The following is a 17,822-nucleotide window of genomic DNA, read 5'->3' as shown; positions in this document are numbered from 1 at the left end:
CAAGACTTTTCATTAACACCAATTTGCTCAAAGGACAATTAATTACCAACAATCGAAGTGAAGATCCTAAAGAGACATGCAAACTCGAAAAAGTCAAAATCAAACTGACAATGTCATGATAATAAAACGAAAATGTGACAAAGCGACAACAACAAATAAAACATTACATACATATACACATGAAGACTAAGCAAAAGACTCTTTAAAATGTAGTTTAACACCATACTCGACAAGAGACTAAATTAATGTGCGTGTGACTTTGAAGTCAGGAACCCTGTCGAAGAACCATAGATAATAACCGGGTTTATTTTTTTGGAAAGAGGGGGGGGGTCCTTAAAAACCAGTAGTTATCTCAGGTGTATCGACAGGGTTCCTGACTTCCAAGAGACATGGACATTTAGTCTTTGAACAAATATTGTTATAAACTACATTTTGTAGAGACTACATTGATTTTTTTGTAAGATTATACCTTTTCATTCAACATTACATTGTTGAGGCTCATAACTAACACTATGTTCAATAGATAACACACTCAGATAAATTGACAAACTATTTTACTGTTTGAACAACCATATACTAAATAGTATATATACCTTTCGAAAACATGGTTTTATTTTCAAAGTTTGAAGGCAAGAAGAGATGAAACTTACTAGTCTAATATCATTGTTTAATGTCACTTGATAGAAAACATGAGCTCTAAAATGGTATTATATAAATAGTAAAACAAAACCATCAATTAAGGAGAAAAGGAAATGTTGGTAAATATTTCGTTTGAAACCGAATTTCGGTGAAACGACATGTTAGTTTTAAAGCATGCATTTAAAGCTTAAAAATGAGCTATCTGTTAACAAAGTGTTCATTAAATCAGTTTCAGTCAGTAATCTTAATTCCTTGTAGTACATTCTTGGAGACGACCTGTTGACTTTTATAACCCCGGAGCAGTGATGGTAGATCGGCGGGTAAGATCCGGTAATAAGGCATTGGGGCTGGCACAACTTCCCTCTAGAATCAAATACTCTAACATATGCCTTTGTTTCTTTTAGCATAGGCGATTGAAAGGCTATATAGAAAGGTGTCAAGGACATAATCGATCTTTCATCTAATACAATAGTGTCCACGTAATAACCATTGTACGAGAAACCAGTTGTTTCAACAGTAACCGGAAAGGGGGATGGTTCAAATACTTTTCCGATTCCGTTGTGTGCAAAGTCTGTTGGGATCAGATTAGCGTTTGAAATATCATTCATTCCGGACGTTTGGGTTTTTTCAAAAATAATAGTGATCGGGGCAATAGCCCACTTGAAAAGGTTTGAATCTTCTGAGACACCTTTTGAATCATACATAAATGACCGTCCTGTTAATACGTTTACTTGTCCATCATTACCACTTTTATAAAACGAGCTTGCTCTTTTCTTACGCCGACCACCTCCCCCGCCTCCACCACCACCTCCTCCTCCTCCTCCGCCGCCGCCACCACCACCAGCTCCGCCACCACCACCGCCACCACCATTTCCGCCCCCGCCGCCGCCACCACCTCCTCCGCCAGATCTGGAATCAAATATTGTAGCTTCAAATCGTTCCGCTGGTGGTATGACTAGTGGTGTTTCTTTATAAATCGTTGTTTCAAGCATCATTTCGAAAAATTCACTTCTTGTTCTAGATTGACAACGATTGGTCGTTTTGTTGCATCTCAAATATTCTCTGTTGTTACAGTATGGACAAGACGGTGGTTCGGCATACTCAATTATTTTCGCAAAATAACTGCTATATCCTTCAATATTGCGTTTTGGTGGCCGTAAGTTGTCCATTATTCTATTTGGTTGGTGAAATCGATTTGTTGTTTGGGGATAATCTGTATATGGGTTTATTCCCAAACGTGACTGTCGTTTCCTAAAGACTTCCCACAAGTAATCGATATAACAATGATGCAAGAAAAAGATTGGATCTAGGGGACTAGTAGATGTTCCACTCATTTGACCACCTATCCATACATGTACGCTGTCATGATGTCTCTCCAGATTTTCTATGTTCCTAGTTGCAGTAGGACTTAAGATTTCTCTATTGTAACGCTTTTGGAATACGCTACGCAGCGCGGTGGCATTAATGAGTGAACTTCGTATGGCTCCAATATTTCGCTGCAAAAATCCTCCTCCTGGTGTTGTCCAGTTTGCGAATGGTCCATAAATAACGCGTCCAACCCCATTTCCAACAAACATGCTTGTAAAAAATACTGAATCTGTCGGGTCGTCCATTTCATGTTCTAAATTTGAAGCCCAGTAAGGCATGGTCACTCTTCTATTTTTCTCTTTTAACGCATTCTCAAACCTGTAAATGTAAAATATGTTTAAAGTGAACAAAAATAAGTATTATTACGTTGAATGCTTGCAGTATTGTAAATTATCGTCAATGTCCGTTTGAATAAATACATATTAAATATTAATTGACTATTCTTTTTTTAAATCTTCTTCTCATTTACATTAATTTTTTTTGTAATCAATGAATGTGTATTGCTGTGTATGAATAGAGAATGAATTTCATTTTATTTAGTAAGATTTAAAAAATGTTCATTCAACTAAAACAAAAATCATCAATTATTATTCATAAAACACCAGACTGAATTCTTTTTTTTTTCTTCTTCTTGTTGAAACTTATGTATAAGTTAATTGTCAATTTCTGCGTAATTGAAATGTTCTTAGCCAGTGAGGCTTGATAATTCAGTACTTACAGTTCGAGATAGTATCGATGCCAACTTACAAAGTTTGGACCTCGGTGAGCTGATGGCAGTGCTAGTGTTTGGTGCATTAAGGCGAATACATCATACTTGTTTGGTGAGACAGACTGTAAATAAATAATTAGTACATGATTGATATCTGATATCATAAAAGTAACACCCCCCTCCCCCCCCCAAAAAAAAAATCACACAATATGATCACTTAGTCTTCTTCCGACCAGCAGTAAAATGTTTGCCAAAGTGAGGCGTCCGTTTGACTGTGCGGGATGTATCAAGTTTGCAGCCACGTTCGGTCAGAATTGGACGTTAAAATCGGTGCCTCGTGCCACGCTCTGTACACGTTAATAACCCTTGCAATAACTCTTCTTGGGTCCGTAGATGACCTGTTGCAAGGCAATATACCTGTCCCTATCTAATATAGTACCCTCATTTTCCAGTGGCAGTCCACATTTCCCCGACCATCATCCCGGATGACGTCTATTACAAGACCTACCTATTGTATTTATTAGTATTATTAACTTGTTCTCGTCCTGAACATGCATGAAATATTTGCCACTGGATGTTAAGCAACCAACAATCAAGCATAATAGCACTGCAAGCTAAGGTCTTCAAAATATTTGGAAATCCAAAGTTAGATAATTTGAAATAGACATGCTACGAAAAGGTATATTCACGACGCTGAGGTTGACAAATTACACTTTAAATTGGAGGACTGTGTCGAAACACAAAAGAGATTACCTGTGTATACATTGAATATTCTTTAAAAACTGCATTGATACTTTTGGAGGCAATTCCGCCGTATGGAACGAATATTCAGAAACATTTTTACCATAAGAAATATAAGAAATAGATATTAATAAATTCCATAATATTTTTAAGAAACTCTAATGCAAAAGATTGGAGGGGGGGAGCGGTCATGTAAATGCAACGGAGACACGGGGTACATGCGTGTGTAAATATTTCGGGCGAGCCCTTGCAAAATTGATAGAAGTTGCAAATAATCTTAAGTATTATTATATGCTTTACAAATACCTGCTCGTGAATATATGTAACGGTCATTTTTATATAGGTATGATGTTGCATTCTAGTTTAGAAAATTTATACTCCCGGTCACATAGCTTCGAGGGCATGACTTTTCTTCCTTTATTTCCTTCCAACTTTGTCTTAATCTAAACAGTTTCAGCTCATTTTGTATTTTCTTTATAAGGTGTTTGTGATTGATTGATTATTGGTTGCATAAAGTTCAGAGGCAAATATTTAATAGATAAAGGAAGATGTGGTGTGAGTACCAATGAGACAACTCTCAATGCCTGTTTAGAACGATAAGAGGTTTGTGTAAAATATGACTCACTACTCATCAGTTGAACATTCCCGAGTTTCAAAAGCATTACACAATGACTTTACATTTACACCTTAACACCACCTTATGCAGATATTTTGTATTTTACAAATGCCTGGTAAGTTTGGTTGAAATTCGCCAACCGTTTCATAAGAAAATGACAATAGGAAAATTAACACCGATGGCCGATGGGTCTTTCCTCTATATAAGCTAACAATGCTAGGGGTTTCCTAAAATAATAATTATGGCGTTTTTATATAGATGTGTACTAACCAGTTGGGGTTTTTTTTTAGGGAGAGGGAGGGGGATAGGATTAGATTTGAAAAAGGCATCAACTAAGAGCTAAACAACGAGCAGAAAGAAGAAAATGTAAAAAAAAATGAATTTGCGTATATCAGAGTGGCGGGTATATGTCGAACACGATATAAGGCGCTTCAAAACTTTCAGGGTCAATGGAAGCTTAAGCTGGGGTCACACATTCACGATTTTTACTGCCGTCCTTGACAGGACCATTCCCGATTAAAATTTGTCAAAAGTCTGATCAAGATCCTGTGAATCGTGGATGGAAATTTGATTTGTATCTTTCGCCAGGTAAAATTCGACCGAGTCTGTCACGACTGCGTCCCGATTCTACCGAATGTAATCCGACAGAGATCAGATAGTGACAAGACAGTGAACCGACGCTGACGGAAGTTATCCGTTCAAAAACTGTCGGCATAATCGGGATGATCAAGTACTGTCGGAACGTAATCCTATCACGGTCCTCTCTATCGCATTGCAAACGGCTTTGTCTGGTCTCAGTCGTATTGTATTCTGTTCTTGTCGGGACTTCTCCAGATCATTCCCGTTCCACAGGACACCTTCCCGAATACACAGAACATTGTTAGGAATTCGATCCGATACAGCAGAATCTGTCACGACATAGGCACGATCGTAATCCGACTAGACAAAATCGGCTGAGTTTCCCCGAATGTTACGGGAGGAATCTGTTACGAACTAAAACGACTGCGTTCAGACAATAATAGGACATTCCAGATAATTGAGGATACTAATCCGACTTTTTCACTTTTCGTGTCGTATCGCTGTCTGATCTCAAACGGGAGCAATAATCGGCAATGTGTGACCCCCGCATTATGGAGACACCCGAGAGAAGAAATCAATCAGACAATAGAGCGTTGTGTGGGGTTAATAAAGCCATACATTAAACTTTTTCATGAACTGTAATACAACAATACAATTATTATCTAACTGGCTTACTATGTATATATAATCAATCTAGAATCGAATGAACTTGTATAACTCTCAGCCCCCCTTTTTCTGTCCCACCCACTATTGCAAGCGTACAACTTTCAAGTCGTATGATAGTCAACAATATCACAAAAGCAAATGTCATAATATTAGGATGTTACGTAAATGTGATTTGAATTCCCCAAGACGCACATGATTTAATTTTTATCTATAATCAATGTTTTGACACCGTCCCCAAATTTAAAGTGTAATTTGTCAACCTCAGCGACGAGAATATACCTTTTCGTAACATGTCTAATAAGATGTAATATCGGGTTGCACAATCAAATGAATATACTAGATTTTTACATCGTTCCCAGTGTGAGAAGCTTCTGAGAAAATGGAAGATATCGGTTTGAATTGAAATTAAAAAAATGCATTCGCCTATGTTGGGTTTTTTTGTGTATTATTTTTTGTCTGTTTGTCTTTTTCTTTTTTAGCCATGTCTTTGAATGTTTATTTTCAATTTATGAGTTTTAATGTCCCTCTGGTATCTTTCGCCCCTCTTGAATGGTTTGGTAAAGACGTTGCATGTTAACCAATTATAGTTTCCGTTTAAGTTCCAGGCGATACTGTTTTCAAAAGACCACCTTTCTTACTTCTACAAAGTGATAGTATATTTTACAAAGATGTTCAAAACACTTACCCGATCACGTTTCAAAGCGTTTATTGCATTAAAAAAGGCTCGGAGTTCGTAGCTACTCAGTGTGCGTATTTCTCTTCTGCGTCGCTTAGGTGCTTGTCGCTTCAATCTCCGATGAGATTTCATCCCAAGGGAATCAAACCATTTCAAAGCAGTTTCATCTAAAGTAAGAAAAGTCCTGGCTCCGTAAGTTGTATTAAGAAATGCTTGAAGACAGTCAGTTTGAATGGCATATTCATTTGATGCTGTCATAAAGTGTTCATGTCTAGAGTAACAATCTTGTAGCATTGGTGGTATTATATCTTCTTGTATTAGACCAAATGCTGCTGACACAAGAATACCCAAACCAGCAATTACTTGTAGCATATTCTGAAAAAATATATCAAATATTTGTTTATATGTTTAAATTTTGTTGCGTAATTGTGACAGTTAAATTAATGGTGCCTGATTTTCATTGCGATGAAAAGTAAAATCACAAAAATTCAAACTTCGAGGAAAATTCAAAAAAGGAAAGTCCCTATTGAGGCTAATCAAATGGCAAAATCCGAAGCTCACACACATCAAACGAATGGATGAAAAATGACATGCGTTTCTTTGTATCATATTTATAATCCCTGTATATAGAACATTAATAAATGTTTGCACATAAAAACAAAGAGTGTATGAGACAACAATTCAACGACACGTGTTTGTGTCATCTTAAGCTCATACTTTAGCTTCTACACGGATTGGTGTCTACACTACATTTTCATATGTAAAACTCTTTATGCTGCCGGTCAAGATATCAACCATTTTACGGCCGACACTCGGCTAACCGAGAGAGTGGTCGGTTAATCTATATTGAGTATGCGGCTATATCGGCGGTTGGTCTGTTAATCGGGTTGGCTAAAAGTCTGTTAATCAGGTGTTATCGAGAAAATCATTGAAAGTTCAGCATGTTTCATTGTATAACTTTCTAAATATATTTTCATCATAAAAAGTATTCATGTCTAACAAAACAATTCAATGTACTGAATTCAGTGGTGTAATTATTATTTTTCTAGCTTCGATGTTCGATCTATAAAATGAAAAGGCGGGTTACTCATCAATAAATTTATACACATTTTACACACATAAAATGTACACAAAATGACACATTGGTTAAATTAACTTGCATTCAATATTTTGAGCATCGAAAAAAGAAAGGCATTATGTTTGTTAACCATATTGATATCATTGTGTGAAAAATCTACACGAAAATCTGTATTTTGGTGACATAAATCAATCTTTATTTAAAACCTGGTCTGTTAATGGGTCGGATGTATAAAACCCGGTCTGTTAATTGGTCTGTTAAGAGTTATGAATGGCAATAAAAGTATAATTTTATTGCTATATGGGGTGTTATCGGATAAACTATACGAAAACAACACATGAGCATTGAAACATTACATATACGGAAACAACACATAAAATTGAATTTTTTTTTAAATGGTTTCAAAAAAGTGTAATATTAAAGTAATATTAATTTCATCCAAGAATGATCGCATATATCATGTTGATTCTGTTTAATTGTCATGAATGACACAAATTTGTCATCTACATCGGTAACCAGTATATAAATCAGAGATAAACGTCGTAATGTAACTAAACATCAGTAAGTAAAATATATTGGGATGACAAAATATGAAAAATAAAGAAAGAATAATGAGTAAGATAAATAAAATGTAGAAAAAAATGACATAACAATTTAAAGAATACAGAAATAAACAATACCCCCAATCCGGACCCTCATGGTATACACGAGAATCTGGATGGAAACGCAGAATATAGAATAATATATAAGGACAGTAGAGAGTGATACATTGCTAAAAACAAGAGAAAAATAATACTTGTTTAAGAATACACACATGAAACACCGATGGCTGTTGAAACAGTAACGGATTGCAATGTACTTATATTGGTGACAAATTCTAGAAGTTTACATGCGGACAATTATGGTGGCAGGTTAATGCCATTTTGCGTTTTAGCGCTTTAGCGTTTTCGCCTTACATATTCTATATGGCAAAAACGCGATGCGAAGTCGAAAACGCGAAAACGCGAAACCGTTCTCGTTTTCGACTTCGCGATTTCGCGTTTTCGCCCTATAGAATATGAAAGGTGAAATCGCGAAAACGCGAAAACGCGAAATGGACTTCACCGGCCACCATAGACAACTGTAGTTCTCCTCTGCACTTATGTAGAAAGAAACTAAACTGAATAAAATGAATTGAAACTTAAAATAACCAAATGTATCGCTCCTTTCCGTTTACTTCTTTAGAGTGATTTGTAAACAACATATGATTGAGTAATAGAAGAAAATAACCAATTGGATGATGCTGACGAATTAGGGTTTAACGTCCAGTGACAAATATCATGTTCATATGTGAACGAGAACACGTTATATGTACCCTGTGCTGTATTATAAAGACACTTTCAGTCGGAATTGAGAACGTGCTACTTCGAACAGACACAAAAATTAAGGCTGATTGAAAACGTCAATAAAAAATTCATGCATATTCCAGAGGCCAATCCATATCACGCTATATTGATGTGACACACCCTTCAATAAAATGCAAAGAAAGTCCAAATAAAAATGCTCTTTCTAGGATACCGTGGCACCGTATTGTCATTTTTGTTTACTCAGGAACAAGGGGAAACTATAAAGGTATCAAAATTATTGTCGTGGCTAAATAACTCTTAACTGACACAATTTTAATTGTCCAACCCATTAACAGACTTTATTCCCATAATTTTCACTAAAACGTGGTATTATTCACGTTATTTTACAATTATGAAATATTTACTAATGTCAATTTATTTTTTAGAACAACAGTACTATTTTTTGTCCTTTAAATGGTATCTAAATTTGTTTGTTTCGCCTTTTATTAAAAAAATTGCTATGCGTATAAGCATAAATACTACATACTTGCGCGACGCCTTTTAGTTTTACTGAAAACTGCGCAGACTAAGAAATGTTTTTACAAGTGCAAAATGTTCTATGATAGATTTGTCAGACACTTTTTTTTTTTGATTTGGTTCTTATAAAATGCCAAAAATCTGTATATTTAATAGAGTTTAACATTAAATTAAGCGTTTTACTCTTAACAGACGTATAACCAACCCGATTAACAGACCAATCGTCCATATAGCCGCATACTCAATATAGATTAACCGACCAATCTCTCGGTTAGCCGAGTGTCGACCGTGCATTTTCTCCAGTATTTTTTTAGTTACTCAATCATGATTCTTAAGTTTTTTAACCAAATGTTTGTTTCGTTTAGAAAATTGATGGAAAATACAAGAAAAATTATTAAATGATTTAGAAATATTCAATTTCAGTTCTTTTAAATATTAATACGATGATAAAACCTGTTATCTTGAATAAACATGTAGTTATTGAAGAATTAAGAACGAAAAAAATTAATAACGCTAGACTTTAACGCCACTTGAAGTAAAGACCTAATTACAGTAAAAAGAAAAACTTACAAACTGCATCTTGCATCCTGAATCCACAAACAATATTCGGAAGAATTGAGTAAAGAGAGTGTTTACCTGTAATTAATGAATTGTTTTTATAACAATCTCTTCAGTGTTACAGTGAGACATACAAATAAATTACATATCTAAGAACATGATTTAAGATATATTAATTGTAAGAAAGAGGGAACTTTGTTCTGAACTTTTCATAACTTAACCTTATTAATTGTTAAAATGTTATATTAGATAATATTTATCTTGTTTTAGGAACAGCATTTTTCTAGCAGCAACTAATCATATAAATCAACTTGACACCAGCTCGTCATCAACACAAGGATGTCCGGTCTTGTACATCGTATTCATACCACATTTACTTGTAGGGTTCATGGAGCATGTTGTTGGGTTTTTTCTAAATCTTTTTTTCATATTCACACCTATGGTGTACTTAGTGCCGGAGAGTGTCACCAACTCAGCTACAATATACGACTGAGCGCCTCGGTACTGGCATGAAAATACGGATATTGTTTGTAAAAAACTTAGAAAATGTTTTTAAAATTGATAAATCATGTATCTTCCTCGTGCATAGCTCTGGTGCCTTTATATTTTGTCCTTTTTTGTTTCACTGTTCATATGATTTTTTTATTTCCAAATAGTTTGACATCAAACATCGCTGTTCGAAGAAACTTTAACTATCAAAATACACATATACTGCTGCAGTAATATTTCTACCATAGGTGTACGAGAAATCTAAAATACCACCGATGTTAGCAATATAGTCAGTGGTTATATTTTAGAAATATGCCATTTTTCTTTGTTCGTAAGGAGGTTTTGATTGATGACAGATATTGATAGTTTCTGCTAAAAATTATGAACAGTTACATGTATTTCCATGGTAATCCAGAGCATTAGATATCGTATAGACAATGGTGTGTTGAAGATCGTAAACTATGTTAACTCAAAATCGAAGGATTTATTATCACTTCCGGAACACTTGAGACCACCCCCCTTTTTGTTCCAAAAAATGTTTTGGTTTATTTTGTAGTTAGTTTTCCATGTTGTGTGTTGAAGAGTGTTGTTTGTCTTTTCCGGTTTCGTTTTTTATAGTTTTTATTTCAATCATGGTATCTATGATGAGTTTATTTACTACCACTGGGTCGATGCCCTGCTGGCGGAGTTTGTATTCCCCGAAGGTATCACCAGCCTAGTAGTCTGCACTTCTGTGTTGACATGCAAAGCATTGATATGGTCATAATTATAAATCAACTGTTTACAAATTTTTAAAGTTTTGAAATACCATGGCTTTTCTGCCTCAAAAATAGATTACCTTGGCTGTAATTAGCAAAATTTTATGGAATTGTTGGTCTTCCTTGCTCTCATGCGTCGTACTTTATCTGGTCTTGTTTAAACTTTTTTTTTTATTCGAGCGTCACTGATGAGTCTTAAATAGACCAAACGCGAGCCTGGTGCAAATACAAAACAATTCTGGTATCTATGATAAATTTATGTATTATCAACGAATTGCACTAACAATGACCAACAACGACCAACAAGATGGGTGTTAATGCGAAGAAGGTTTTACTATCACTCCCGGAGCATCATATACCATCCCCGTTTTTGTTCCATTTATTTATGTCTTGGTTTATGCTGTAGTTAGTGTTCCATGTTGTGTTCTGTAGAGTGCTGTTTGTCTTTTCCAGCGTCGATTTGTTTATAGTTTTTATTTCGCAATGGCGCTACATGTAAAATTGAGAATGGAAATGGGGAATGTGCCAAAGCGACAACAACCCGACCATAGAATAAAAACAACAGCAGAAGGTCACCAACAGGTCTTCAATGTAGCGAGAAATTCCCGCACCCGGAGGCGTCCTTCAGCTGGCCCCTAAACAAATATATACTAGTTCAGTGATAATGAACGCCATACTAATTTTCAAATTGTACACAAGAAACTAAAATTAAAATAATACAAGACTAACAAAGGCCAGAGGCTCCTGACTTAGGACAGGCGCAAAAATGCGGCGGGGTTAAACATGTTTGTGAGATCTCAACCCTCCCCCTATACCTCTAGCCAATGTAGAAAAGTAAACGCATAACAATACGCACATTAAAATTCAGTTCAAGAGAAGTCCGAGTCTGATGTCAGAAGATGTAACCAAAGAAAATAAACAAAATGGCAATAATACATAAATAACAACAGACTACTAGCAGTTAACTGACATGCCAGCTCCAGACTTCAATTAAACTGACTAGAAGATTATGATTTCATCATATGAGCATCAGGCACAATCCTTCCCGTTAGGGGTTTAGTACCATACCATCATAACATATATGAGAAGAACATAACCCGTGTCATGCCAACAACTGGTTTTTGAATAAATGTGTTTAGTTCCGATGCAAAGACCCTATAAGTGAATCAATATTAACGCCAAAAAATGCAATCTTTAATGACCTGACAACAGTATCGTAACTATATCCCTTCTTAATAAGTCTATTCAAAGGTTTAGTTAGTTTTTGAGGTGAATACTGACACCTTTGTGCTTTATAAAGAATATTTCCATAAAAAATTGGATGTGAAATACCTGAACGTATAAGAATAAAATTGAGAATGGAAATGGGGAATATGTGTCAGAGAGACAACAACCCGACCATAGAAAAAACAACAGCAGAAGGTCACCAACAGGTCTTCAATGTAGCGAGACATTCCCGCACCCGGAGGCGTCCTTCAGCTGGCCCCTAAACAAATATATACTAGTTCAGTGATAATGGACGCCATACTAATTTTCGAATTGTACACAAGAAACTAAAATTTAAAAAATACAAGACTAACAAAGGCCAGAGGCTCCTGACTTGGGACAGGCGCAAAAATGCGGCGGGGTTAAACATGTTTATGAGATCTCAACCCTCCCCCTATACCTCTAGCCAATGTAGAAAAGTAAATGCATAACAATACGCACATTTAAAATTCAATTCAAGAAAAGTCCGAGTCTGATGTCAGAAGATGTAACCAAAGAAAATAAACAAAATGGCAATAATACATAAATAACAACAGACTACTAGCAGTTAACTGACATGCCAGCTCCAGACTTCAATTAAACTGATTGAAAGATTATGATTTCATCATATGAATATCAGGCACAATCCTTCCCGTTAGGGGTTTAGTATCATACCATCATAACATATATGAGAAGAACATAACCCGTGTCATGCCAACAACTGGTTTTTGAATAAATGTGTTTAGTTCCGATGCAAAGACCCTATAAGTGAATCAATATTAACGCCAAAATAAGCAATCTTTAGTGACCTGACAACAGTATCGTAACTATATCCCTTCTTGATAAGTCTATTTAAAGGTTTTATTAGTTTCTGAGGTGAATACTGACATTTTTGTGCTTTATAAAGAATATTTCCATAAAAAAATGGATGTGAAATACCTGAACGTATAAGAAGTCTGCATGTTGAGCTATATTTACGAATGATGTCCTTATACCGATGATAAAATTTAGTAAATGTTTTGACTAGTTTGTGATATCGAAAACCCTGGTGTAATAATTTTTCAGTAATACATACATTTCTCTCGTTAAAATCTAAAACATTGTTACATACACGAGCGAATCGTACAAGTTGAGATATATAAACACCGTAAGATAGTGACAAGGGAACGTCACCATCTAAAAATGGATAATTAACAATAGGAAATGAAAAATCATCTCTTTTATCATAAATTTTAGTATTCAGCTTTCCGTTAGTGATATAGATATCGAGGAAAGGGCAGTGGTCATTGTTAGTATTAGCTTTATTTAAAGTAAGTTCAACAGGATAAATTTCTTTAATATACATACTGAAGTCGTCATTATTGAGAGCCAAAATATCATCCAAATAATGTATCTGTTTTATGCAAGTTATGTCTTTCAATTGTCCCTTTTTTATCATTTAAATGTCAATTGCACGCTTTGTTGATGATTTTTTTCTACTACGAAAAAATATGTCGGGACTTCTGAAAGTTATAATTATTGTCTAATTTGCAAGAGCATCTGTTGGAACTTGCTGTCTTACATCTGTGTTTATTGATTTACATCTTAACCCTCTATTTTGTGACTACTTTATTTGAAAAGAAAAGAAAACGTGATCATTAAGTTTTTTCCAATGACATTGAATCGGAAAAACCGAAATGTTTTGTATACTATAGATAAATGAAAATTTTCAATTGAAATTATATATATTTATATACGTTACGTAATACACTTGCAAATATTCATGAATGACAATACATTAAATTTACCTATCATAATGAATCTGTAATCGTGTTTTGTTTGCATATGAAATATTAAAGAGTTCGGCCGTTTGGAGTGAATGAACTTTGTAAAGGAAAGAATCAAAACAAGCAGCTGTTTTGTATATTTACATCGTAAAATTGTAGACTTTTAAAAAATTATTATAAATCTGATGTAACTAACTTTTGACAACGTGTAATTAAACAATGGCAACAATGTGCAAAATAAGGGGAAGGTAATTTTGAGGTTAAAATACGTTTTTTTTTTTAAATAGACAAGTGCCCTATAGTTACCGTCGGTAGCTATATGATTTTGCTAGTTGTTGAAGACCGAACGATGACCAGCATTTTTTATATCCTTGCATTTTGATATTTGATATGTATTGTACTGTTGGTAGTCAAACCACATATCATTTTTGTGTATATAATTTTAAATAATAATTATCAAAGATATGCCAGCAACGGCAAAGGACAAAAACATAAAAACTACGTGTTTAAGGGCATGCGATACAGTTTTTATCCCACTTAGAATTTTGATGAATATTTTTGCTTATAAGCTTTTTTCCACCTAGTAAATTGAAATATTTAATTAAAAATATATATAGCTTCATGTGCTACTTTTAGAGATAGACTTGGTCGAAATATTATACATTTACTTAAAATTTTGGTTTCTCGGACATTTCTCTTATTTTTTGGTTTCAAAAGATAAACGCAAGCATATTTTTGTAAAAGAACTTGTGATAACTTCTTTACATAAGAATGCTATTAGTTTGTGTAACATTTCTTTCGTTGGAAATAATGATTTTTTATGAAATTTTAATGATTTTAGAAGAAAAAAACTTCATATCTTGATGCATATTTCTCTAATCTAAAATAAATACGCCGGTGAGTTTTTTCATAAAAACTTGCACAACAATTTGAAATCTTCATACATAACCAAGCCAAATATCTCGTTTTCAAGCTAATCGTTAAAATCTGTCGAAAAATGCATCTTTTCCCGATATGTCTCAGTTTGACGTTGCAAAAAATACATTTTATGTGAGCAACGTCATTATCTCCCCTGTGACTGTATCGTAAGACATAAGACAACCTCTGATTTGGGGTATTAGGGTATTGAACAGGTCTTTGGTTGGTCATCTCTCCCTTTTAAACTAAATCAGTGAAATAAAAAAAAAATGCATAGAAAAACGTTCAATACACAGCAGTAAATAGAAAAAAAAACATAGTTGATCGTAGATGGATTAAGGTCCTTTTTTCAAATTTTCGGTTTTGAGCGTTCCCGATTAAGGTAAATCCAGGAAAGCGCTTCAGACGCGTGCCATTTTTAACGTGTTGTTATCATTTTTTATCACTGCTTTGTGTGGCAATTAACCTAATTGCTTTTCCGGGTTAACCTTTATTATGAAATCTTAAACTCCAAAATTTGAAAGCCATTGACCAGAGACTTCCTATACTAGACAATCCCTGCAATGATATATAAATGATCGAAAACTTATCTTAAGGATATACGTCATATGTCACCGAAGAGACATTGATTGTCGAAATGCGTATCTGATGTAGAACGATTGGTACCGTTATGTTATTATTTTAATAAATTATGAAAAAATTACTTTATTGAGTTTTCACAGAGCACCGACAATTATGCAAGCAGAGTAAAACATTTTTGTTCATTTATATATTTCGGAGTTTAGTATGACGTCCATAATCACTGAACTAGTACATATTTTTGTTCAGGGCCTAGATGAAGCTCGACTCTGGGTGCGGGATGTTCTCGCTTTATTGAAGACTCATTGGTGGCCTTCGTCTGTTTTCTGCTCTTTGGTAGGGTTGTTGTCTCTTTGGCACATTCCCCATTTCCATTTTCAATTTTATCTGAACTTATTTAAATTATTTAACATCTTCACACAGCCCAACTTTAAAATATTAAGACAAATGTGCGCATAAGATTTTTATAATCTTTACATTCTAGAAATAATTAAAGTGTTTCGCCAAAAATGAAAAGTAATGCAATTTCTAAATAATATGTGTAGTAAGGGGTGACCATTTTACGTTCGAGGGGAAGGGGATAGACAGATTTGACATTTCAACTGATATGTAAAAAATGTAGCCTTATGTTTGTCAGGAACAGATAATATTGATAGACTATATATATGCCTGAAACATTCAATACTGGAGTTTTCACAAACAGTTGTGTTAAACATATATTTTATTGTTATAAAAGCTAATATAATTGAATTACGATATTTTTATTTTCTAGGTAATGAAGCATACAAAATATCTACATGCATACAATGTTATATTAGCGAGTGATAAATGATGGATAACATATAATAACGTCATGTTTTCTATAAAAAGCATTAATAATTTCATTTTGTATTGTACAAATGATATTAAGGTAAACACAATATGTACATGTATACAATCTTATTAAATAGTGTGTGATTAATGAGGATTACAATGTAGTTTATAACGTCTACAACTATCACAATGTCAGAACTCAAACAATACAAAGTAAGCAAATCTTAATACATAATGTCTATATATACATGCAAGAATTAAATCAGCACTTTAAGGTTGAGTTAATGTGAGTAGTTTATCACAGAAAGCCTGCACATCCAAGAATACAGCTTTGAAATGGAACGTTCACCAATCATTCAGAAAGAATTGAAAAGTTAGTAAATGTGATGATGAAAACATATGTACTATATACATGTATGATCCAATAGAATAACACTTTTTAATTAGTGGAAAATGTTAATGATTTATTCATCGCCTATGTGTTTAGGTCACCCTTCCCTCCCATCTCTTTGTGTCACCAACAGGGAATCTCCGAACTCTAATTACTTTGCCTTCATAATATGGCTCCTGTTTTGTCAAGTTTACGATAATTATAAAGGAAGAACATTTGTACATGTACATCAGAGGCGTATTGTATGATTTATGTGAAAATTAGGTGTGTCCTCATAATCACCAAAGACCAAGCACCTGCATGTAAATTTATCTTATAATTCTTATGCAAACTTAATATACTAGCATGTGTTTATCTTGTTTAGCATATCAAACCTTTCTTGGTCGTTTTATTTATCATTCATTCAATTTTATGTAATTATTCATTCATTCACCCCTGGGTTTAACTGGCAATGTAAATCATTTTCCAAACTTCAGTTCTAAGCAAACTGATGACGCGTCCGGTTTGTAGTGTAGAATACATGAATACGAAACCAAGTCCTGCTAGAATTTTGGTACCTCGTATTGAGAGAGTCTTACGCTCACTTGAAGTTGAACAGCCTTGGACAATTCGTGGATACAAGGGGTGACTAATTGCAACATAAATTGCTTTCCCTAGTTATGGTACAAATATCCTACCTTATTCCCGCTCCGCCCTCTTTCATGTACTTTTCGACTGCTTTATTGTTGAATTTGATCTATTCCTCAATTTAACATTAAAAATTTGCCATTGAACTTTAAGCAAAGAGGACCATTTGGTAGCATAAAGAGAAATGATTACAATTAATCATGTTTCTCCTATAAGAGCCGTTTTATATGTTTTAAAATACATATCCCAAATACATTTATATGCACAAAGGCGCATTACATAGATATTCTGAAAAAAAGTGAATTACATGCATCCCTACAAAATTTCCTCTTACTGATTCTGGTATTCTTTTATTAGCTGGTCATGTTAGTGACATGCAGCCATGCAATATATATTTACCCTTACTGAATCTGATATTCTTTTATGAATTCGTCACGTTAATTACATGCAGCCATGCAATATTTACCCTTAATGAATCTGATATTCTTTTATAAGCTTGTCACATTAATTACATGCAGCCATGCAATATTTACCCCTACTGAATCTGATATTCTTTTATGAATTCGTCACATTAATTACATGCAGCCATGCAATATTTACCCTTACTGAATCTGATATTCTTTTATGAGCTTGTCACGTTAATTACATGCAGGCCCAAGACCACAATTAATGACCCCGCTTTTCGTTGTCCACGAATATAGTTCCTTTTAATTAGAGTGTATTTTTCTTTAATTTTTTTTCTTT

At 34.3% G+C, this 17,822-nt stretch overlaps 1 protein-coding gene across 1 annotated transcript; it reads right to left on the bottom strand.

The window, feature by feature from the left end:
- Positions 1–673: 673 nt before the first annotated feature.
- On the bottom strand, positions 674–9,767 carry LOC143046564 (tyrosinase-like protein). Its single transcript, XM_076219722.1, has 5 exons — positions 9,505–9,767; positions 6,004–6,369; positions 2,726–2,838; positions 1,418–2,325; positions 674–696 (listed from the first exon to the last, which is right to left on the bottom strand). The coding sequence occupies exons 1-5, from the start codon at positions 9,511–9,513 to the stop codon at positions 674–676; spliced, it is 1,419 nt and encodes a 472-aa protein (XP_076075837.1). The 5' UTR covers positions 9,514–9,767.
- Between the last annotated feature and the right edge of the window lie 8,055 nt (positions 9,768–17,822).

This window comes from Mytilus galloprovincialis, chromosome 9 (assembly GCF_965363235.1).
Source record: "Mytilus galloprovincialis chromosome 9, xbMytGall1.hap1.1, whole genome shotgun sequence".
In the NCBI taxonomy this organism is placed as follows: domain Eukaryota; kingdom Metazoa; phylum Mollusca; class Bivalvia; order Mytilida; family Mytilidae; genus Mytilus; species Mytilus galloprovincialis.
The sequence above is the reverse complement of the archived record's forward strand: the minus strand, read 5'-3'. Positions and strand labels throughout refer to the sequence as shown.